Source organism: Schistocerca nitens, chromosome 8, assembly GCF_023898315.1.
Source record: "Schistocerca nitens isolate TAMUIC-IGC-003100 chromosome 8, iqSchNite1.1, whole genome shotgun sequence".
NCBI classification, from domain to species: domain Eukaryota; kingdom Metazoa; phylum Arthropoda; class Insecta; order Orthoptera; family Acrididae; genus Schistocerca; species Schistocerca nitens.
In genome coordinates this window covers 439,473,096-439,497,724 of record NC_064621.1, presented here as the reverse complement: position 1 = coordinate 439,497,724, position 24,629 = coordinate 439,473,096, and the positions used below count along the sequence as shown (strand labels likewise).

The window sequence follows — 24,629 nt, the reverse complement described above, 5'->3', positions numbered from 1 at the left end:
AGAAACGTGCTCAGAATTTCAACAGATCTCATTGATGAGTTATGCTCTGAAAACTTTTCTAATAATTATACATAACCGAATTCATCATAAATGTGAGGAGCACTATAGAGAAACCCAGTTTGGTTTTATGAAGGGAATGGGAATTTTTTGGCATGAAGATACTTATGCAAAGATGCTATGATTATCAGCAGGATATACATATATGCTTTATCGACTATGAGAAAGCATTTGACACTGTTAAGCATGACCCTCTTATCACCATCTTATGAGAAATAGGATTGGATGGTAAGGACATAAGAATCATTCAGCAATTATACTGGAATCGGAGAGCAGACATCAGTATTAACAAAAATTTAAAAATAGAATCTGTGCAAATACTGAAAGGAGTCCACCAGGGCCATCGCCATTACTGTTCAATTTGTATCTGGAAAAAATTTTTCGATCCAGTCAAGACTCAGAATTATTTGATATAAAAGTTAATGGAGTGAAGATCTGGAACTTACAGTATGCGGATGACACAGCTTTGTTTGTGCCATCCGTAGCCGAGCTACAGAAAATACTTACAGAAATAGATAAAGCTGGTCAGCATTTTGTTGTCAGAATAAATTCCAAGAAGCCTAAATGGATGTCAGTTGAAAGAATGCCTGGTCAAAAATAGTCCCTAGTCATTAATGGTAGTAAAATCGAGAAGGTAACCAAATTTAAATTTCTAGCCTCTGTGATAAATTCAAAACTTGATTGTGATGAGGAAATTAAGATTTGCTGTGGGATTGCCAAAGAAACATTCCTAAAGCTACAAATGTGCTGATATACACAGACATGCCACTCCATCTGAGAATAAGGGTGGTACAATGCTCTGTTATCCCCGTCCTACTCTCTCGAGTGGAAACTTGGTCAATTAAAGCAGCTTCTGTAAAGAGATTAGAAGCAACAGAAATGTGGTTCTTGTGTCAATTACTAAAAATACCATGGATTGAAAAAGTGAGCAATGCTGAAGTGGTGCATAGAGCCAAGGTGGACAGAGAACTAATGGGGACAATTAAAAGAAGAAAGACATCTTACCTGGGGCACATTATGAGGGGAAAGAAATACGAACTTCTGCAATTAATTCTAGAAGGCAAAATAGAAGGGAAGCGCCCACCAGGTAGAAGGAAGCAATCATGGTCACAGAATAGCAAGACATGGACTGGTATCAACTACTTTGAAGAGCTGGTTCAAGAAACAAGGGAATGCCGAATGTCAGCAGCTGACACACTACAAGTGTATGGCACCAAGAAGAAGGAGATGTTTTAACATAGCTAATGAACTCAGGACTATTATTGGATTTCAGCTCAGTAGTAATCCACTTTAGTTTATTACTTGCCTTACTGTGACAGACTACAGGTGGAAAAGTTTCATTGGAAGCATGTAAAAAGCTGTTTAAAAACTTAACAAAAATTTTTGCACATGTGCTTTCATGTTGTAATGACCAGTTTACCTCACTCCATCTACAACAGGACAAGTGTATGTTTTCATCACTGAACTGTCTTTTCATGAAACATCTCCTTCCATTTTCTTTATTTACTTTTACTAATTCAATAGGCAAAACAGAGTGATCTGAGATGCCTAGGTCTTAAGAGAATTTGGCTGTGTCATTGAATGTATAATTTGTTAAAATATTGTCTACACACATTGCAGATTGCTCATTTATTCTGATGAAATCAGTGAAATTTAGTCTAAAGGAATATTCTTGAATTAAGTCAACACACTTAGTTGAGAAGCTTATTTCACTCGCCCTATCTGTGTTAAATTCAGCAGAAATTACTAGTTTTTTCCTCTTTTCTTATGAGTTTGTGTAGGAAACACTGGAATTTCTCTAAAAATAATTTAGTCAAATCGCTGCCTGGAATCCTATAAATTGAGATAATAATAATATTATGTTGTTCTAGATATACACAGCAACTTTCAAATGTAAGTTCTTCATTAAGCAAATTAAAATTGTCTCTTTCTTTACTGTAAAGTTTTCTAATTTGCTTAAAACTGAGACTAAATCTTTCTTAAGCCAGTTTTCGTTTAGGCAAACGACTCTGATATTTCTTCCTTTTGAAAGAATAATTTGAAGCTCATCAATTTTCGTGATTTTATCCTGTGGATACACTGCACTGAGGCCATTAATGTTGCAGTGTATTAAGAATGAAGACTTGCAGTTAGTTATGTTTTTAAATACAATTTTCCTTGAGCACCATTCTTTTTTTACTGTGTTTCTTTTTTTCCACCCCATTCACTGGCTGTTAAGCTTCCACTGCTTTGTATAATTTTGCACAAGTCAGTAAACATTTTGCTGGAAGTGCATCTACTGAACAATACTGTGAATTTAAGATGCTACTTTTCTCTTTATTGGCATTTGTCTCAATATATTGTTGAAGAGTTTATCAAGAGATATGTCATTCCTGGGCAAATGTCCATTGTGGAATTCGGTACTAGCAAATTTTTAAGCAGGGTGTTGCTCACAATAAGGAATTAAGTTTTCATTCTTTTTTACATTTTTGTGAGGCTTTATTTTCTTTTTACTGTATTTGTCCACTTACATTTATTTTTGGATTTTGAATCTTAAGTGGGAGTTCCTTGTTTAGGTGTAACAAAAACATTATTTGAGCATTCAGATGCATCACTCTGTCTGTTTTAGAAGTTGTTACTGTCTTTCAGCTTTCTAACAAAACAGGACGTCAATCGACTGTAGTGTGTGGCTAGATGTTTATCTGTGCATAATTTAAATAGATGAGATTCAAACTGGCCATAAACAAAACTTTATTCAACATCTCAGTGTAAGTAAAGTGTTTGAATTGCAATAGCCTACTTTCAACCACCTACTTTTCAGCCAAATTTTTATGGAGACAACTATCGAGGGCATAGCTGCACAGGTAATGGTTACACTACAGAGTCTGCTCATCTTTATGTAACAACTGCACCCTACATCTGTTTGATCTCTCTCTACAGTTTTCCCCTCATATATCTCCCTCCCTTGCCTATTTAATTATTCCTCTATGACTCAGGATGAGTCCTTTCAATGTGTGCCTTCTGTTAGTCAAGTTGACCTATTATAAATTTTTTTTCTCTACAGCTTGATTCAGTGTAGGTAGATATGAATTATTTGAACTGAACATGATTTAAAGAAAGAGTCTGGATATTCTCTGTGAGTTGTTTTCAATATCTCCAATATCATTTCAATTTTCTGGTTTTTGCAGTAGTAAATGCTGCACTTAAAATTTCCTACCATTTCTTTCCTGAGTATTAAAAAATACATTCAGACAGAGTTTTATTCTTTTTTTTTTTCTTATTTTTCTCGCCACACTTCTGTTGATAATACTACATTACGTTATTTGACCTCTGGCTGCACTCATCTATATTTGGATATTACTACTCTGTAGAGTTCCATACCTAATTAAAACACAGCAGAACCAGTTACATTTCTAAGACCATGTTTTCCATTTAACAAATTTTGTGTAGCAAGTTCTGTGCACACAAGTACTGTATGCCACGGGGTCATATGAAACTCCTTGAGCTTCTCAGTTGACTGTTCCCAGCATTTTTCCATGGGGGCTGGAATCCCATTCCTAAAGACTCACATGATGGAGCAGGACCTCCAACAACCTTTCACATGGTACACTACCCTGTCACAATCTGAAACAGTTTTGCCTTCAGAATACCTGCAGTGTATAAGCATACTCTTGTGGAAATTGATTTTAATGAAATCATCCAGTTGCATTAAATGGTTCCAGCCGTATGAGGAAACAGTATATATACTAGAGCAGCATCAGATGTCACATAAAAGGTGTTTTCCTCCGTGAAAAACATATTCTGTTAATTGGACCATGTGATAATACTTCTATTGTGAGATATACAAACAGATTCTGGGAAAATATTGTTGAGTATGTAGGGCTGAGTGTTGCCCCCTGCGTATTTCAGCCACCACAATTTACACGTATGCTTCGCAGGCCAGGTACGGCCCATACCTCATCTAGGAGGTTGTTTGTAAATAAAAGAGGCAAGGTACTGTTTACAGTCAAGTTGTCAGCAGTCACCACAGTGTCCGGGTTGTCAGTCTTGCCACTACATGGCATGCAAGTCCCAGCAAACAGTGCTGCTGCAGCAGGCACTAATTTATGTTCGCGTGGTAACATGCTCACATGATACCATGCATGTATCCTTGCACAGGCGTGCACTTCAGTCAGTGCTCTGCTCAGAGAGAGCCAGTTTCCTCCTGAGCTGAAGCAACCAACAGCTCCCTCAAGTCTCTTCTACAGACAACGCTTGCTGCTGCCATTTCACTGCTCACCAAGGTGCCATGCTGCCCTCACCCTGAGCCATTTCTGATGTTGCGCTTCTACCAGCCACTCTGGGGACACCACTTTGCAGTATTTGTTGTGTCTAGCAACTTGCTCATCACTTTGTGGGACCTTGTCATTAGCAGTAGACTGCTAACGAGCTCTGAGCTTCAAAGGACTGTATTATCAAAGCACCTGCTGCTCATCAGGAGACTGCCTACGAGTTACCAGCCTTGTGGGACTGTCATTAACCCCCCCCCCCCCGCTCCTTAATACAGTCTTGTTCTCAAGTTTTGTAGACATTATTCTTACAGGTTGTATTTAGCTTCGTTCTTGTAATAAACAGCTGTTACTGCAAAGTGTATGTCTCACTTCAGCATGGCTTGCTTCTCTATATGACAACAGAACAAACATCATAAAAGAAGTGACAGAAATTAAGGTAACACATAATACTCGACACATACTGTGGCCTACATGTGTGTACTGCATGGAACCTAGAGGTCAGGTTGAAACAGTAACAGTTGGTGCAGAGCAAAAAGATAGTAGTACGAGGGTAGTTTGAAAAGTTCTTGGAACGGAATAGACAAAAATTACTTACATCACTGAAACTTTTTTTATTTTTCAATGTAGTCATCTTGCAGATTAATGCACTTAGTCCAACAATGTACCAGCACCTTGATCCCATCTCGAAAATGAGTTTCCTCCAGGCCTCCAAAATAGTTGACAACTCCAGCTATCAATTCTTCGTTTGAAGTAAATCTTCGTCCACCAAGAAAAATTTTCAGTTTTGGGAAGAGATGGAAGTCTGACAGAGCCATATCAGACGAATAAGGTGGCCGTGACAACAGTTCGTACATTAGTTCATGTAATTTTACCATAGCGACAGGACACGTTTTTGATCTAGCCTCGTGAGGCACGGCACCCATCTTGCAGATAATATTTTCATTTCTAATACTTCAGTTAAAATGTGATATACCCTTTCAGATGATATCTGGCAAGCGTCAGCAGTTTCATGCACTTTCAATCGGCAATCCTCCATGACCATTTTGTGCAATTTTGCAATGATTTCTTGAGTAGTGACACATCTTGGCCGACCACTGAGCGGATCATCATCTAAGTTCTCCCGACCAAATTTAAAATAATTTGTCCACTTGGCAACAGTTGAATATGAAAGAGCAGAGTCCCCCAGTGTATTCTAGAAATCAGCATGAATGTCCTTTGCTTTCATACCTTTCTTTATGAAGTACTAAATCACTCCTCGAATCTCGATTTTTTCCATCTCTGCAAATCACTATGCGGGAACAACAACAGAGCCACATAACTGTCACAGCTCTCTTCCATAAGCACTGCTGTGGCACATGTTTACAGGCAACAGTCCAATGAATATCATGTGAACAACTCATGCTAAGGCTGATGACCACTCGTAGTGATTCCGAGAACTTTTCAAATCACCTCCAATATGACAATGGATTAGGCACCAGTGGCACTATGACTGTCAGCACTTCTGTACCAGGGATTTGCCATCAATCATGTGAGAGTCAGCAATTACCTCTTGATATCTGCTAGGAAGTACTCAAAAAACAACTCATGGATTTTAGATCACTAACACTGCTAATATTTCATGAAATATTATGGTATAGTTTGCCTCCATTCTTTTCCAACCATATAACAACTTACACTAAAATGTAATACAATCAAGCAATATAAATATTTTGAAAAGGAAAGCTGCTATTCACCATATAGCAGAGATGCTGAGTCACAGATAGGCACAACAAAAAGACTGTCAGCAGGCGCGCAAACACAGCACATGCCCATGACACACTGAGTCATGTGTGTGAGTGTTTTGATTATTTTCAACAAAGACCATGTTGGCTGAAAGCTTATATTGTGACAGTCTTTTTGTTGTTGTGTCTATCTGCGACTTAGCGTCTCCGCTATGCAGGAATGGATATTTGCCTTAATAAAAGTGTCCTAAGCATTAGTGACTGCTTTTCAGTGATGTAGAGATTTCTCTAAATACATTTAATTAAGTAGACCTCTAGCAATGACAGAAATCTAAAAGAAAATAAGTAGTCACAGAATCATACTTTGATCTGACCATCACAGAGCTTCACTGTAGATGATTCTTTTTAAGACATGGTCATATCACTTGCCCAAAATTTTAAGGATCTACATTGATGTGATACATTTCTGCCCAAAAAAATGGTAAAGTAGTTTTAAATGGATGGCCTAGAAGCCATAATATCATACAACTAAACAGGGGGCAGTACTGTCCCCTCTGTACATGCCAAACCTTTTAAATGCTTTCATACTTACTATTCTCCATTAAAATACACATTGGTTTGCTTTTTATTAATCTTTGTACTTAACACAGTGTTTCTGTTCTTTATGTTGACATGAACTCAATTTATTGACTGAACAACACAAAAAAGAGTGAACTCTAGAAAAATAGGATATGTTAAGTGCCACTATTTACAATAAAACTTACCATCAGAATACTTCTCTTGGAGTGTATCAATACCATTCCTAATGAAATATATTTTTTCTGGGTTTGAATTATTTCTCCTCTTTATCAGCTTTAAGAAATTCAGTGCAGACAGAATATTTGAACAATTAGCACGAACAGGGTACTTCTGTTTATACTCTTCTTCAAATATGTTCTTGAATCTTTCTTTGGTAATGGAATAATTATCCTCTATGTATCCTTTGCTGAGGAAATATATTGTACAGTGTTGTGCAACAGTAACATCTGTAAACCAGAGGGTAACTGAAAATATTAACAACTGGCATGCTGTTTTTAAGCATTTACTTTAGAATGTTCTTTGACCTAATACAATCAATCAATTCATTTAAAAAATAAACATATAAATTCATCATTCATAATGTTCCATAGGTCCCATCAAGGGACAAACCTTCAGGAAAGTGGAACGATTCAATGTATACATTAATAAAAGACAAGACTATCATAGAAATTTATCAGTACGCTGTATTAACAATAAAGTAGCCCTATACTGTTTTATACTATTTGTGCTTGAGCCAACCAAACCGAAGGAAGTAAGTAAAGTTTCCTCAGTTATATTAAATAGTAGCTGTGAATCATCTATTAGTGGCTTAATATTTACTTGATGATAAGTCATTAAAAAAATAGTTACTACAATTGCAGCAACTGTGGCTAGTTCACAATAGACTATTTGCTGTCACACAGCCTTACAATGAACACTGCCACATTATATGTGGCTAATAGCATTTTTTAAATCCTTGCATCTAGACAAACAAATAAATTGCAGTAGGAGAGGTTAATGAGACATGTTTTTAATTTTCTCTTGAGTTGATACAGGATCCCAATTTTTTGCTTTATGTTAGACAGAATCTTCTTGACTACATAATTCCACTTTGAACCATAGCTGAGGAAGCAAAGACTGGATAAAAATTACTTTCTTGCACAATACTCTTACTGATCTCTTCTGTTGAATAAGTACTTTATTTATGTTAGGTACTTTCTCATGTGAGATAATTCCAAATGACAAGAGGGGTCAACATATTCAGACATGTCCAAAGGAACAGACACCACATGAAATCCACCTCTGTGATACATATTACGTAAATTGGAGATGGAGGGGGGGGGGGGGGGGAAGAAAACAAGAGGGAAGGGAAGGAACAACTGATATCAGCAGCAACGAGACTTTGTACAGAATCTGTGGCGATGAGGGAAAATACACGCCTGACTGGGACTTGAATCCTGGATCTCCTGGTTACTAGGTACTTGGATTAACCACTGCACCATGTGGATACATTGTTTATGGAAAATATGTGGACTATCTCTGCACACTGCTTGGCTGATTCCCTCTCCCACCACTCCCATCTATCAGTAGTCCCCATCTATGTTCTCAATGCTCACTACTTTTGCATTCCCACTGGAGATTGAGGCAAATCAATTATATTAATGTGTGGTGTCTGTTTTTTTGGACACTGCCCATTAAGGCGAATCAGTTACATGAATGCATGGTTTCTGTTCTTTTGGACATGTCTGAACGAACAGACGCCATGCATTGACATCACTGATGCATATCAATTGGCAACAAATCCACAACCTTAAGTGTGTATGGACATTTACATTTGACCTCCAGTGGGAATTTAAAATTATTGAGTATGGAGGACATGGATGGGGACTGTGGATAGGTGGCACTGGAGGGAAGCGTGAGTCAGCTGGGGAGCAGGCGAAGATATTCTGCACATTTGCAATAAAAACTATATCCAGGTGGTGCAGTGGTTAACGCAACTGCCTAGTAAGCAGACGATCCAAGGTTTGAGTCTCAGTCTGGGATGCATTTTTGCTAGTCACTGATGATTCTGTATAGTCTTGTTGCAGCTGATATCATTAGTTCCTTCCCTTCCTTTCATTTCTCCCTCCTCCACCTTCAATTTACATAAGAAAGTTAGTTATGAGAGTAGAATGTGATAAACTATCTTGATTAGTTTATCTAGGAATTGACATATCAACTTGTTATTCAGTTTAATTCCAACCTATCTTACACATGTTGCTTCCTTTTCTGATGCTCACAGACCAATTTTGCTTGTCTGAAAGTTTGTAAAGTAAGACTTGGTGAGATTAAAACTGGAACTGTTAACTGTGAATCGGTTGGAAGTCCAACCAGCTGTTATTTGAAATGTGTCTGGCAAGGTTTATTTTGGGCCACTGAGTTTAAGTTATAGTACAAACCCTTGACATAAACTTTTAAAATGAGTTAGAGCAGCTGTCATCTCAGATCCTGTTAATTATTCAAGTTAGAAGTTGATCTGTTAATTTGTAATTTTCAGAGTCTCTCCAGTGCGTGACACAATTGGATATTGTTGAAAACTAATGCCCGTTGTAAAGAGCAGCAAGTGGCAGGCAATAATCTCATACTATTATCCACAAACCAGGAGGGAACCTCTGAAAATGCCCACAAAGTGTGCAGCACCTCAAGTATCCTTGGGTGATGTCATCAGCCATTGTTAATGTTAAATATTACACTTTCTCTCAGTTGTTAAAGAATGCTCCAGGAGATCACAATACCTTGTACAAGTTATGAATGAATAAGTAATTTATATTAGAGAAGGAAAGTCGCTACTGACCATATAGCGGAGATGCTGAGTCACTATAGGCACAACGAAAAGATTCAAACAATTATGGCTTTCGACCATTAAGGCCTTTGTCAGCAATAGACACATATACACATATGCACTAACGCAAACGCAACTTGCACACACATCTGCAGTCTCAGACAACTGAAACCACACTGTGAGCAGCAGCACCAGTGCATGATGGGAGTGGCAACTGGGTGGAGGTAAGGAGCAGGCTTGGGCGTGCCTATCGTGACTCAGCATCTTCACTATACGAGTATAGTGAGTAGCAACTTTCCTTCTCTAATACTGTTAAATTCCATCCTGGATTTTCCATTGTTTGATTAAGTAACTTATATGAAATCCAAAGTGTTGACAAACATTATTGAACAAGGATATGACATTAGCTGTATTATCTGTCACTGCCTGGTAAAACATGACAATAATATCAGATAGAGAAACATCCTAATGTTCTGTAAAATTATATTTATTTGGTTAAAAGCCAACTTTCAGCTTGTTCAGCTGTTTTCAGATGCCACCTGCATATCGCAAACACAGAAAAAATGACACGCAATTTACATGGGTATGATTTATGCAGTAGATATAAAAATCATGAATTGTAGAGTGTTTTCATATGAAAGTATACCTTTTTCACACAGATAAAGTTACATTAACTAGAAAAGGAGACAAAGCTTTTTATGTAGACATACGTCTAACAACTGATGAAAAATTAGTATTTTTGACTAAAACTTAATTTAACACATAGGAAAAATGAAAATGAGTTTGGTAATTTAATACGAAGTTGGCATCTGTATCATATGTTCATTGATTTCCAGTATTTCCAATAGGATCATCTTTCTGCTTTCCTTAAGAGAATGTAAAACTTCACATTCTACATCACATGAGCGGCTTTCTGTTAAACGATTATTAGTGAAGGTTGGATCTTTTTTCCTTAATTTTCATCTTCTCTCATGTTCAGATAATACAATTGCCACGGCTCTACCTGACAGTCCAACATATGCCTCTCCTCAGTGATTGTACATTATTTTATACACATCACTTTGTGTCTATGGTTGCAGTTTGTCTATAGCAATGTTTCCCGACTTGGGGGTAATTACTCCTGAGGGGTAAAATGTAATTTCCTGAGGGGTAAAAACAAAAGAGTTCAATATTGCTTTGGCGATGCAATTAAATTGTTTTTAAAAGATTATTACTATTTTCACTATTTTCAATGACTGTAATACTGATTATATAAGATAACTACTCTCTAAACTCCATCCTAACAGGCCTCAAAAGGCCCAGCAGTATCGACCACTGTGTCACTTTCAGCACACAGAGTCACTGGATGTGGATATGGAGGGCATGCAATCAGTGCACTGCACTACTAGCCAATGTCATTTTCATGAACAGAGTCTCTACTTCTCAGTCAAGGTGCAAGGAGCTTCTCAATTGACCTCACAATGGTTGTGTAAACCCCACTTGCCAACAGTGGTAGGCAGACCTGAGCAGTTACCCATCCAAGTGCTATCCAAGCCTAAAGGCACTTAACTTAGGGGATCTGATATGAACCAGTGTTACCACTGCAGGCAGGCAGTTGGCTTTGATTATTTTAGTAACCAATAACTAATTTTTTTTCAAATACCTACTAGCATTAATGCATGATATAATGTGTTGAAAGCTACAGCTTGTGAAACGAATATGTGAACGCCACCTTCCTCATATACTGCACCCACTACAGACATTTGTATTTTGCACCATTGCAGTAAAATTGAGATATATTTACTACATATGCTTAACTATTTGTTGAAGATGCCTTCTCAGAGTTGTTCACAGGTTCCTCAACAGACCATAAATTGCTGCATCATTCACTTCACAGCAGGAAACTAACTGACAGCACAGTACAACAATAACTATGTAATGGCTGGTGCAGGACTTACACTATATTATTAGTCATATTATTGGTGGCAGTGGTCAGGCACAAAGCAGCCTGAAGTCTTGGGTCAGTTCAGAAGTAAAGAGATGCATATGGAGAGTTAGCTTTCTTCTCTGAGAAGCAGTTGTCTGTAGCACTCGCGATGCATTGAGAATTGCTTTATAATTCTTTAAAAAAGGTTGTTAGTAATAAGTAGCACTAATAGTCTCATTGAGACATTATTCATTCTTAGTTTAATGAAATGCCCATGAAAGCTAAATGTCACTTATAAATTGTTATTTTAGAAATGGAAGTATTCAAAGAACATTCTTTTATACTAATGAAAATTTTGATATGTTATTGGTATTATAGAATGATAGCCTGTAGTTGTGAGACTTTAACAGCTTTGGGAGGTTATCTGAAATTTGGCAAACATATGGGAAGATGCAACACTTTTTGTGACTACTGACTAGTTCTTGTCAGCCAGCTTATAGAACTGGTGTAATTTAATATAGTTTCTTTTTTCATAGTATATCATCAAACAGGGCAGTGCCATAGCCATAACTGGAAGAAATATGTTGATGGTCTGTATTTCTGTCTGAAAGACAAATTCAGGTCATGGAACAGATGTAAGGTGATGCACCACAGAATGGAGCTGCATGTTTGTGGTTGTGTGGGTGCTAGGATCTTCTTGCTATGTAGCTAACAGAACTTATGAGTCTCTGGCTCTAGATATTAAAATAATGTAGAAAGAATGGCTAATGAGGTATGTTTTAAATATTTCTTTTGAACTTGTGGAATTCCATATTTCTTTATTTATGCTGGATGGGAGTTTCATATTTCTTTTGTGCCAGAGTTCATAATTACATTCTGAACAACAGATAAGGTGGCAGAATACATGGAAATTATTCTCGTGTCTTGTATTGTGACTGTGCATATCCCAATTCAGCAGATACTGATTTTTCTTACAAGTGACAAAATGTTTTTAAAAAGTAATCATGCGAAGAACGAGTGCAAGAATATCCTGATTCATAAAGAGGCCTCTGCAAGATGTGCACTTACTCATTTTACTCTATACACTGTTTATGTACAAATCAATAATTTAGTGCTTCAACTAATTGGTGAGTTGTTACCTTTACTCCTAAAATTTCTAACACAGTATTCTTACAGTCTTTTGCTGCTGAACAAATATTTGTGTACTTAAGGTGAGCAACCACAAAAGATAATTACATAAAACAACAGGGAATGAAAATATGCAATTTAATGCCAGCTGAACAGGGTGGCCAAAGTCTTCCAATGTAAAGAGTCATTTCAGTTCTGCCAACGGCTTTGTCAAATAATGTTAGGGTAGCGGACAGATGCCCTTTTGACAAAGGGGTGATATAACTGCCCTGAAACACAGAAAAATCAGCAATGATCAATGTCATGAGGATGCAGAAGCCAATGGAAACCACTGCATCTCGACACACAAAGTGTATCCACAGGACATGTGGCCTGTAACTGAGAAAGCGTTATGATCTCTGCATTGACAAAAGATTCTTTATTAGGTCCCCACTCAGATCAGCAGGAAGGGAGTGCTAAGGTAAAAGGGAAAGACTGAATAACCAACAGAAGAGTGACATTCTATGAATCAGAGCATGGTATGTTGGAAGTCTAAATGTGGTAAGGAAACCATAAAATTTAATAATGCTATGTCTAGATATAGTGAAGTGAAATGGAAAGAAGATTAGAATTTTTGATCAGATGACTATAGCTTAATAGTCGGATGACTATAGCATAATACCAACAGCAGCAGAAAATGGTGTAATGGGTGTAGAATTCGTCACGAATAGCAAAGGTAGGGCAGAGAGCAAATTACTGTGAACAGTTCAGTGATAGGGTTATTATCATTAGAATCAACAGATAAAAAGACACCAACAAAAAGACTTCTCGTATACATGTCAACATTACAATTGGAAGATGAAGAAATAGAGAGAAAATATATGAGGATATTGAATGTGTAATTAAGTAAATAAAGGGAGAGGGAAATTTAACAACCATGGGTGGCTGGAACAGTGTAGTAAGGGAAGGAATAGAAGGCAGAGTTACAGATGAATATGGGCTTGATAGTTGGAATGAGTGAGGAGTAAGACTAATTGAGTTCTGTATTAAATTGTAAATGGTGATTGGCAAATCAATATTAAAAAATCACAAGAGGGGAGGGTATACTTGGAAAAGGCCTGGAAACAGTTGAGTTACATCATGGTCAGACAGAGATATGACTCAGATATTGAATTGCAAGATGTACCCAGAAATAGATATAGACTCAGATCACAATTAAGTAATAATGAAGAGTAGAATGAAGTTTAAGAGAATCAGCTGGAAGAATCATTGCAGGAAGAAGTGAGATATTCAAGTACTTAGGAATAGTGAGGTGTGTTTGTTGAAGTTCAGTAAGTGTGCAGATACTGTGACAAAAATATCACATTAGGCAGTGCAGTTGAAGCTCTAAAAAATTCTATCACAGGAGTTCGAGAGGCAAATATTGGTACACGTACGAGAACAGTGAAGAAATGTTGAGTCACAAAAAGAGTACTTCAACTGATTGGCAAGAGAAGGAAATGTAAAAATGTTCATGAAAAAACAGAAATACAGTGATAGAGCCACTTGAGAAATAAAACAGCTACAGAAAAAAAAGTGAAGAAATCAACACAGAGATGATATTTGGAGCACTGATTCAGCACATAGAAAAGTCAAAACAACCTTCAATGAAATTAGATGCAAAGGCATCAACATTAAAATTGCAAGAGGAATTCCACTGTCTACTGCAGAGGAGAGAGCGGATAGATGGAAAGAGTACAGTGAAGGCTTATATGAGAGAGAGAGAGAGACGGACAGTAAGATGATGTGAGTGAAGAAGAAATATAAGTCAATATGGAAGATCCAGTATTCGAGTTACGAGTTTTAACATGGCATGAGACACTTTGCAATTACATTATATTACTACCAGCTCTCTGAGACTGCAGATGTGTGTGCAAGTTGCACTTGCGTGAATGTGTGTGTGCGTGTGTGTGTATGTGTGTCTACTGCTGACAAAGGCCTTAATGGCCGAAAGCTATGATTGTGTGAATCTTTTTACGGACAGCACCTCCGCTATATGGTGAGTAGTAATTTTCCTTCTCTCGTATTGACACATGTTTTTAAATAATCTGATTTAGGCTTAATATTATCACAACTAAAGGTTCAGCCCCCATATATAATATTTAACCCAAGTAATTCAATGTTTTTTTTTTTTTTTTTTTTAAGTATTTGGCAATAATTTTTTATGTTTCAAGATATACATCTATACTATAACATTTTTGCCATAAATATTTATGGACAGCAGTTTTAAATTTTGAAGTGTCTTTTATTGTTTTAATGTTTAAATAAGGATTGAGACATAGATAACATTCATTCAAAATTTCTAAAATCTCTGCAGGGAGGGGTGACCAAAAAACTATTCAAGCTGGTTTGCAGAATATATCAGGCTGGAGACATACCATCTGAATTTCAGAAAAATATCGTACGCACAATCCCAAACACAGAAACAGCGGTTAACTGTGAGAACTATCACACAATCGGCTTAACAGCCCATGCAACCAAGTTGCTGACAAAAATACTGTTAAAGGAAAAGAAATTTGACGATCAATTAGATAACAATCAGTTTAGCTTTAGTAAAGGTAAAGGCACTAGAGAGGTAATTCCGATTTTGTGCTTAATGTAAGTAATACTTCAGAAAAATCATGACACATTCATAAGATCTGTCAACCTAAAAACTGTTCGTCAACATAAAATGGCACAAGATGTTCAAAATGAGAAATAGTTGTGAACTACAGGAAAAATTTGTAACACACAATATGCACAAGTTCCAAGAGGAAGTGATAGGGATGGAAGACAGAGAATGAAGTGTTCAGATTACAAAGTGTACATTCCAATTTTTGTTGATCTGAAAAACTCTGAGCTGCACTGTAGGTTGGAATCCATGTTAAATTGTAGATCCCCATAGAATTGGCTGGGTAAGATCAGTTCAAAGATTGGATGAAGGCAATGGCATACCACCTCTAATAGGACCATGTCTAGTGGTTTATTTGTCTCATAACATACATAATCTAAATCATTTAATTCAGGTACAGGAGACATGTCAAACTGTGGTAAAATTTCACCATAAACGAAGAACAGCTGATGTTAACAAACAGCAACATAGTAATGATACAATTTTCTTATACATACAAACAATAAAATCTAGCTCTTAATTGCCCCTTGCTCAAATTATCATTTCATCCTCTATGAAATCTTCTACTCAATAGTAGCATTTCTCCCACAGAATCTGCTGTAGCCTTATTTTTAAAATTTCTGGCTTCATATTAAATATGTTTTTAACCCATTAACTTGCTGTATATTGTCATCCCTGTGTATATAGTTTCAACCAGTGTGTGGGTAGCATAAAATTATTTTTATTTCTAGTGTTATATGCATGGTTAAAATGATTCTCCTCGAATAATTTTTGTCTGTTGTAAAGGAGTTTCATAAATATATATGGAGGGAACAGTTAGGATTTGTAGTTTCCGAAAGCTGTGCAATACACATGTATCGGACAACTTTCTTTTGCAGTGTCAGTATTCAAGATACACTACTTGAACTTCCCCAGAAAATTATCCCATATCTAATGACAGATTCAAAATAACTATGATAAGCAATTTTTTGTGTAGTGAAGTCAGTGGAATTTGCTAGTATTTGCATTGCAAATGCAAAACTGCTTAGTTTATTTTATAGGAACTCAATATCTGTATACCAGCTTAAGTTCTTGTCCACATTTAGTCCCAGGAATTTGACCTTGTCAACTTCTTTCATAGGCTGACTGTTATGTTGTATTTTAAGTCCCATACATTTTGAATGTTCAGTTTTGAAATGTACCATATGAGTTTTTGCAATGTTCAGTTTCAACCCGTTTAACTGGAACCAGTTTTCTAAGGTATGCAGTGTGCTACGATAAGAGCTCGGAATTTTTCTGCATTGTTATCTTCAATTAAAACAGAAGTATCATGTGCAAAGAACTGATGGGGAATTTAAATTTACGGGTAAGTCATTTACGTGGAATAGGGACAGGTTGTGGCCCAAACTAGAGCCTTGAGGCACACCTCGTAATACTGTATTTCATTTACAATAATAAACTGCATCTGAGGTGATAGTTACCATTTGTTCTCTGTTGTGTAAATATGATGTTAGCCAATTTAGAGCATTATCCTTACTCCCATATTTGTCTGATTTGTAGATAAGCAAGTCATGGTTCACAGTATCAAATGCTTTTGTGAGATCACAAAAGATATCTGCAATTTTAATCCTCTGATCCAATGATTTGCTTATCTTTTCAATAAAGTTATTCATTGCATCCAGAGTGTTTTTTCCTGGTTGAAATCCAGATTGGTTACTTATAATAATATCATTTTTTACAATAAAGTTTTTGATCTGCTTTGCAACTACTTTTTCTAACACTTATGACAGGACTGGAAAAATGAAAACAGGCTGATAATTTCCCATGTCTTCTCTCGACCCTTTCTTGAACAGAGGTGAAACTTCGGCATACTTCAAATCATCGGGAAAGCATCTCCATTCAAAAGACTGGTTGGAGATTTTAGTTAGGGGAGGTGGTATTATGCCAAACACTGTTTTAATCACTTTAGTGGATATCCCATCCTACCCAGTGGAGTTTTTATTTTGTAACGATAATGTAACATTTTCCACATCCTTTATTGTGACTTTTTAAAAATCCACAACATACTCAGCTTCTTGGTGGATGCCAAAGGGATTTACTTTACTCTGATACTCTGCAACATCAACATCCAACTGTGCCACATTTATGAAGAATTGCTTTAAACATTCTGATATTTGAGCTGGGTTTACAATAAAGCTATCATATACTTTAATACTAGATATTCCATTACTACTAACTCTTACACCTAACTCTGATTTGACAACAGACCACACTGCTTTTGTTTTACTTTTATGTTGCACAATGAACTTCTTGTTTGTCATTTGTTTGGCTGCCTTCACAACTTTTTAAAATATAGCTTTATAATGATGAACATACTCAGTAAAACATATGTTTTTATTATATTTCAGTTCATTGTGAAGTTTCCTCTTCCTGACGCTAGAAATTTTTATACCCTGGGTTATCCATTTAAGTTTATTAGTCGTTTTGTTGCTTGAGGTTCTAAGTGGAAAAGTTTCATCAAATATTTCAAGAAAGCTATTTAAAATTTTTTTAACATTACTATTACTTGAAATACTGCTCTTGTAAGGCCATTCAGCCTCTCTTAACTTATTTCTAAATGTAACTGAATTTTTTTCATTGAAGTTCCTTTTCATATGGCTTTTGTTACATGAAATTTCTGTCTTAATTTTTGGTAGTTCACTGAATAATGCAGAGTGGTCAGAGATTCCTAAATCAATGCAAAATTTATAACAGCTTCAAATACATAATTTATTAGAATTTCATCAACACAAGTAGTTGACTGCATTTACTCTAGTGGGTTGCATGAAGTTTATTTTGAAGCCAAAGTTTTTTATTAAGTCAGTGAATTTGGATGCGTCATTGCTTTCCCAACTATGAGATTAACATTGAAGTCAGCAGCTATTGCTATCTTTTTCCTTTTTTCTTTACCTAGTTTTTCAAGCAGACAATGAAATTTCAACAGAAAAGCTTCAATTGTAGCTTTCTTTGGTACTCTGTAAACAGACATTTAGGTCCTTCAACTCGATAAGCAGCTATCAAATATACACTCTTCATTCAAATGATTAAAATAATTTCTTATATCATATTTTATATCAAAATGAGTAAGTACGCAAGAGCCGCCACGTGATTTCTCTCATCTACGAAAGCTGTTGGCTAATTCGAAATTTTCAATTTTATTAAGAATTTTAATACTGTCAGATGCAAACCAATGTTCATTGACACAAATAACTTTGATATTTCTATATTCAGATAGAATAATTTGTAATCATCCAATTTATGACTTTTGTTTGAAAAGTCAGCACTTAGACCATTTATATTCAAGTGCATTATTTGGGGACACTCTTTTCTATTTATGATCTCAATCATACTCTTCCTTGGGTACCGTTTCAGTCTTGACATTTTCATTAGCAAACACTGTTTCTCATCTCCATCATTTCTTATAAGTTTCCCCTAGTTTGCAGAATTTTACATGTATCTGCCAACATTTTACTAAAAATTTTGCAGCCTAACCTATTTAAATGCAAACCGTCTTTACTCAAACACTTATTGCTTAAGAATTTATTTGGATTTATGAACACAGGTTCAAGATTATTAAATTTTTCATTTAAATCATGGTTTATTCTCTCAATGTACAGATCACTGACTGATCTTCTGTGGATAATACCGCTCACCATGATTCTAGACATTTTGTAAAGGTTACTGGCAGATCGAATTTCACTTACTATTTCCTCTTCAGTGCTGCTTCTAACAGAATTTGTACCTGTGTGGATGAAGACTACTTTGTGATTCTTCTGAGATGCCTTTGCTGAACCATCCAGCAAGCTATATAAGTTGTTAAACTGTTTCTTCAACTGGTGGGTCTTGATTCCTGGACGAATGTCTATTGTGAAATTCGAACCCTGGAAAATCCAGGATGGAATGTAACAATATTATGAAAAGGAAAGTTGCCACTCACCATACAGCAGAGAAGCTGAGTCGCAGACAAGCACAACAAAAACATACTCACAATTAAAGCTTTCGGCCATTAAGGCCTTACTCAACAATAGACGTGTGTGTCTGTCATCTATTATTGACGAAGACTTTAATGGCCGAAAGCTTTAATTGTGTGAGAGGCAACTTTCCTTTTCATAATACTGCGGAATTCAGCACTATCACAATTTTCAGGATGGAATCGCCTATAACAAGGAATTCACTTTTTTCATTCTGTTTTTCATTACTGAGGTGTTTCAAATTATTTTTACTGTAGGTTACACTTCTCCACTTGTATTTATTTTCAGTTCTTGCAACTGCCGCATAAGTTTCTTTCTTAGGTGCAGCAGCCTTGGTGTCTGAGGTAATAACTACCATTCCACCCGTCTTTGATGTTATTTTTGTCTGTCGACTGAGCTGTCTTGGGGATACCAGGCAATCTACCTGAGTACTTAGCTTTACACTATGAGAGGCTCTGTTGGTGTCAACCTGATGTGTCCCCAATTGTAGTGGGACAAAAGGGATCAAAATTGAAAATACAGAAAACAAAACAAAAACTGAGGGGTGGGAACCAATGGAAGCTGTTTCTACAACTGGATCAGATGACTGACCAAGTGGAAATCATCCTTGTATAGGGCTAGTGAAGAAAAGTTCTATAGAACAAAGAGAAAATGCAGGCACAGAATGACTTCCTAAACACAAATGATGATGATGAGGTCCCATACTCTGAGGAGCATAGGGGACGATGCGAGAGACCTGCACCGCCGTACTAGGCAAGGTCCTAGTGGAGGTGGTTTGCCATTGCCTTCCTCCGACTGTAATGGGGATGAATGATGATGATGATGAAGATGTCACAATAACACCCAGTCATCTCGACACAGGAAAAATCCCTGAACCTGCCGGGAATCGAACCCGGGACCCCGTGCACGGGAAGTGAGAACACTACCACAGGACCACGAGCTGTGGTCCTGTGGTAGCAAAAGACAGAATTAAAAGGTCTTGAACCTAAGATTCAAAAAAGGACTGTCTTAGGTTGAAGGGAATATACAAAAACTTTCTGCCTACAAGAAAGGGAACATGAGAACAAGGGAGGAGTCTAACGTTCCCACTTCTCAATAATCCAATTTCAAAAAAGCAAAGTAAGAAAAAGGGAACATGTCCCACTATAATATCGCAGCTCTCAATGTTTAGGTGTTTATGCAACAGGGATATCCACTGGTCACCATCACTTTGCAGCATGAGCAGCTAGTTCAAATAGCTCTCTCTAAGACATTTGGGGGGGGGGGGGGGAGCAAGTTCATGGCTCAGGATCATTCACGAGAAGCTATATGGATTAAGTTTCTCTAATCTGTGACTGCGAGGGAACAGGAACAGTGGTTTGGTGTAAGGAGACAATGCACAAAATAACTCCATGGGCATAGGCGAAGCTGCTGGTAAAGGCTGCAAAGATATCAATTTGGCTGTTAAAATTTATTAAAAGATGCTCCTCCAAAGACTGTGTTCAAGAAAGTAAAGGTGCAGAACCAGAGGGTTTCGACAGAGGTCTGGAAAGTAATCAACTGGAGGGTTGTATCTGATGGGCAAACCTTTGTGGTGGAATTTGGTGAAGAATCCCTGAAGGCAATGCAAGAACGGGACCTGAAACTGTAGGGTTTTTGCAGGTTGTCAGAGTAATTAAAGATACTGGAAGCGATCATGGCAGCAGTTGTGTGCTGTAAGTGTTGCAGATAAACTTGCAATACAAAAAGGTAGCAGCTGTGGTGCTGAGTCATCTTCTCAGAAGATACGAAGTGGATGTGGCCCTGATCAGGAACCCTGTTCATAGACAGGGCCCAGGAGACATGCAGAATAGTGGACTAAGTTCCAAATACAAAAACAAGACAAGGTAATGATGCCAAACCATGTTTCAAGAGACATTCTGTAATCCTAAGCATGAACAGGAGACCTTTTAAACTCATGACAAGACTAATGACTAGTCATTGCAACTTTAAGAAACACCTACACACAACTGGTACTGAGAAAGAAGCCCCTAAGCTTAGCTATACAGTGAGGGGGATGAAACTGCACCACATTTAATCTTCCAAAGCAAAGCATTGCAAATAAAAAGACACAGAATATTCAGGTCATTAATTTCTGAAGAATTTGTTTCTAGTAATGGGTCTCCTACAAGTCTTCAAGGATACTGGCTGGCTTTACTACATCACATGGAGAAAAACTACAATGCACTCAATTTCAGTACGGGCAATAACGAGCTAAGAGCATTGTTGTTTTGTCTCCCTGTGCAAATCCATCAGTCAATGAAGTGTGAGAACTGTCACACAATCAGCTTAACATTTCATGCATCTGAGTAGCTGACAAAAATATTATACAGAAGAATGGAAAAGAAAACTGTGGATCTGTTAGAAGATGATCAGTTTGTCTTTGGGAAAGGTAAAGGCAGCAGAGAGAGAGATTTCTAATGCTGCACTTGATAATGGACGCAAGACATAAGAAAAATCAAGACAAGTTCATCAGATCTGTCAACCTAGAAAGAGCATTCAATAATGTAAAATGGTGCAAGACATTCGAAATTCTCAGGGAAGTAGGTGTAAAAGATGGGCAATATACAATCTGTACATGAACCCTGAGAAAGAAATAAAAATGGGAGACCCAGAACAAAAATGTTAGGGGAATACAGAGATTGGAATACATCCAATAAATAACTGAGGACATGAGTGTAAGTGCTATTCTGATATGAAGAGGTTGGCAAAGGAAAGGAATTCAGAAAGGGCTGCATCAAACTAGCCAGAATGTTCCTGGATCTATGGTACGATGATCTCTGGCACCCTCACATTACAGCCGTGTTGCACATACTGTGTGAATAGAAATATTCTACACTTACAACACAAACTACGTATTACAAAACCGAGCGTAACAGTTATACTAGTTTATCTGACAAGCACGTGACCTCAGCTGCATTAGGAGTTGCTGCCATGAGGTCCTCAAGTCTACACTGATCATAGAACACATGCTGGTTTGTCTTGACCTCACCACAGTTGCACAGGTACAACAGTACTGTGTATCCCTACTTTAGAAGATTTCAGTTGATCTTGTTGTTCCCGTCTGTAGTCTCTTAAGGACTTTCCAGACTTCCCAATTTTCATGGTGATGATTCCATCAAATGATGATCTTTTGGAGTTGATTAAACCTCCAATGTAGCCAGTGTTTGTTATTCATACCACAAACTTGCTGTGAGGAAGGTATTACTTGATTTCAGCCATAGAGTAGATGGGAAAATGCCATACAGTGGCGTTACACAGATGTAGAGAACTCCACTCTCTCTTTATACACAATTATCTCCCATCAAATTGTCAGTGAATCAATTCCAGCCAAGTTGTAGGATTTACCTGTACAATAAGTTTCAGATAGTTTATGATCAGTCAGCTTGTTTTGTTGAGTGTTACATCAACTTGCTCAGCGTAGGCAGATTCATACTAGACGGGAGAGGCATTTTCACCAGTGGACTAGGGAATTGTTATTTCTGTTGGTTTTACCACTCCTTGCTAAGCAACCCCACTTTAATCTACAATTTTCCAGAGGATATTGTAGATGACTTTCTTTCTTTCTTTCTTTCTTTTTAAGTGTTGCTTATATGACAGGGACTTGTCGAGGGTAGCATCCAAGTATTTGGTGTAGGGATGATGCTTAGTAGTGTTCCTTTCCATGTGACTTGGAGCCCTCTGGATATACACCTACTGTACAGATGATATTCACAAACCTGGATTTTTTTTTTTAGGTAAGGCATAAGTAAGACAGTGTGCATTTTTGTCTTCTTGGTGAAGGATTGCAATCCTTGACTTTATGTGTGATATGCTGCTAACTACACAGGTCTCAAACTGGGCCATAGTACTGCTTTAGTAACTTTTCTGAGAGTCGAACTTCACATGGAAATGTAAAAACCCAAATAAAGTTGCCTGATCTGTAATTTACTGGTCAGATTATGACATTGTAATATTCTTGTTCATCCTGGATAGCCAAGACCTGTCTCTCTCTTTCCATCCGGCAGCTTACTGCATGGAATCTACTCTAAAACTACGAATAATCTTCATGAAGTTTTTAAGTCCTTTATTTTGTTCCAGAAAGACTTCTATTATTCAGGAACACATGGAATGTTTAACTACTAATAAAGATTAGTTTGAGAGGAGCCTAAAGGATTTACTGGTGACAACTCCTACTACTTCATTTACGAATTTCTCAGTACAACTGATTGATGTGTATGTATCATTAATAATGTCAAATATTACATAATATCTAACTTCTGTATATCTTCATTGTAGTAATGTGATCAATGTAAATAGGTGTTGTAAGCTGACTTTCTCTTTGATGATGCTCGTCTACAATAGCCTAAGATTGTCATATGCACTTCGGTGCATAGTACATTTACATATTTACTGACCAGTTTGTTAGTGCCTTTTAAATAAAATATGTTTAAGAGAGTTTGACTAATTTCACATCCATCAGCATCATTTCATTAGGGATCTGTGGAAGGTCCCTTAGCATATCTCTTTTTCTTTGGAAATATTAGTTTTGTTTTCTTTAGGATAGACTTCTACTCGTAACATAAAGGAGGTATTGAGCAACAGACAGGCACACTTAAAATAGTCTAAATTATTAGATAAAGTCCTTCTTCACTTTTACAAAAACACACACACGATATATGCACGACTCACATGCTCTTGGCCACTGTTATCTCCTGGCGCTAAGGCCTAACTGTAGATCTCAAACATACTGCAAGTAATGGAGAATCCCCACCACTTTCAAAGAAAATTAAAAATATATGTCACTAGACATTACTACTAGAAATTACCTGAATATCTATATTCAGGGAAACATTGTGTTAGCTCCATAGCACTTTGAAGTGTTCATTGTAAAGCAGTTCGGCAAGTAACAACATATTGTAAATATGACTCATTTTCCATGAAAAATACCTATGTAATCAACTAATATCAAGCTACTATTTTTACTTTACTTATTAAATTTAGCTGTCATAAGGATGAATAGCATTTTCGAATCCAGTTTTTTCAGCATCTCTACGATATTCTCTCATGCATACAACAAACCAGTCATTCATGCTGCACTTCTTTGTATGTGTTCAATATCACTAGTTAGTCCTATGTGTCTTGCACAATTGAGCAATGTTCTAGGCTGAATCACAAAAGTGTTTTGTAGGTAATCTCCTTTGTAGACTGACTGCACCTCCTCAGTTCTCTACCAATGAACTGAAGTCTGCTGCCTACTTTACATATGTCCCTGAAGATTCTCCTTTTTGGCAGGCTATAAGGAACAAAGTACATGACTGAAAGGGAGTAATAATGCATGTTTCCCAGTGTACTGAAATGGAGCATAGTCAAATCAATACACAAAAAAGGATCAAATGGGGAAGCAACAAACTACAGACCAATATCACGGTTTCCCGCACTTAGTAAGATCTTTGATTCAGTGGTGCCGGCTGAGGTCAGTGGCTTTTTCACTAGAAATAATCCAGCAAGAGCATATTATGGATTTTGGAAAGATTGCAACGTCACAAGTGCTTACAAAGAATTTTTATGGA

General features: G+C 37.0%; 1 protein-coding gene across 3 annotated transcripts in view; it reads right to left on the bottom strand.

The window, feature by feature from the left end:
- The window catches only part of LOC126198992 (putative helicase mov-10-B.1), a 418,198-nt gene that overhangs the window by 380,937 nt on the left and 12,632 nt on the right, over positions 1-24,629 (bottom strand). Inside the window, exon 3 of one of the 3 annotated variants that reach the window (XM_049935663.1) lies at positions 6,793-7,053. The exons of 1 other annotated variant lie outside the window; for it this stretch is intronic. In XM_049935663.1, coding sequence (XP_049791620.1) covers positions 6,793-7,053 — 261 coding nt within the window. Of the gene's footprint in view, positions 1-1,062; positions 1,190-6,792; positions 7,054-24,629 lie in introns of those variants that run through there. One more of the 3 variants, XM_049935665.1, reaches the window with a different exon arrangement.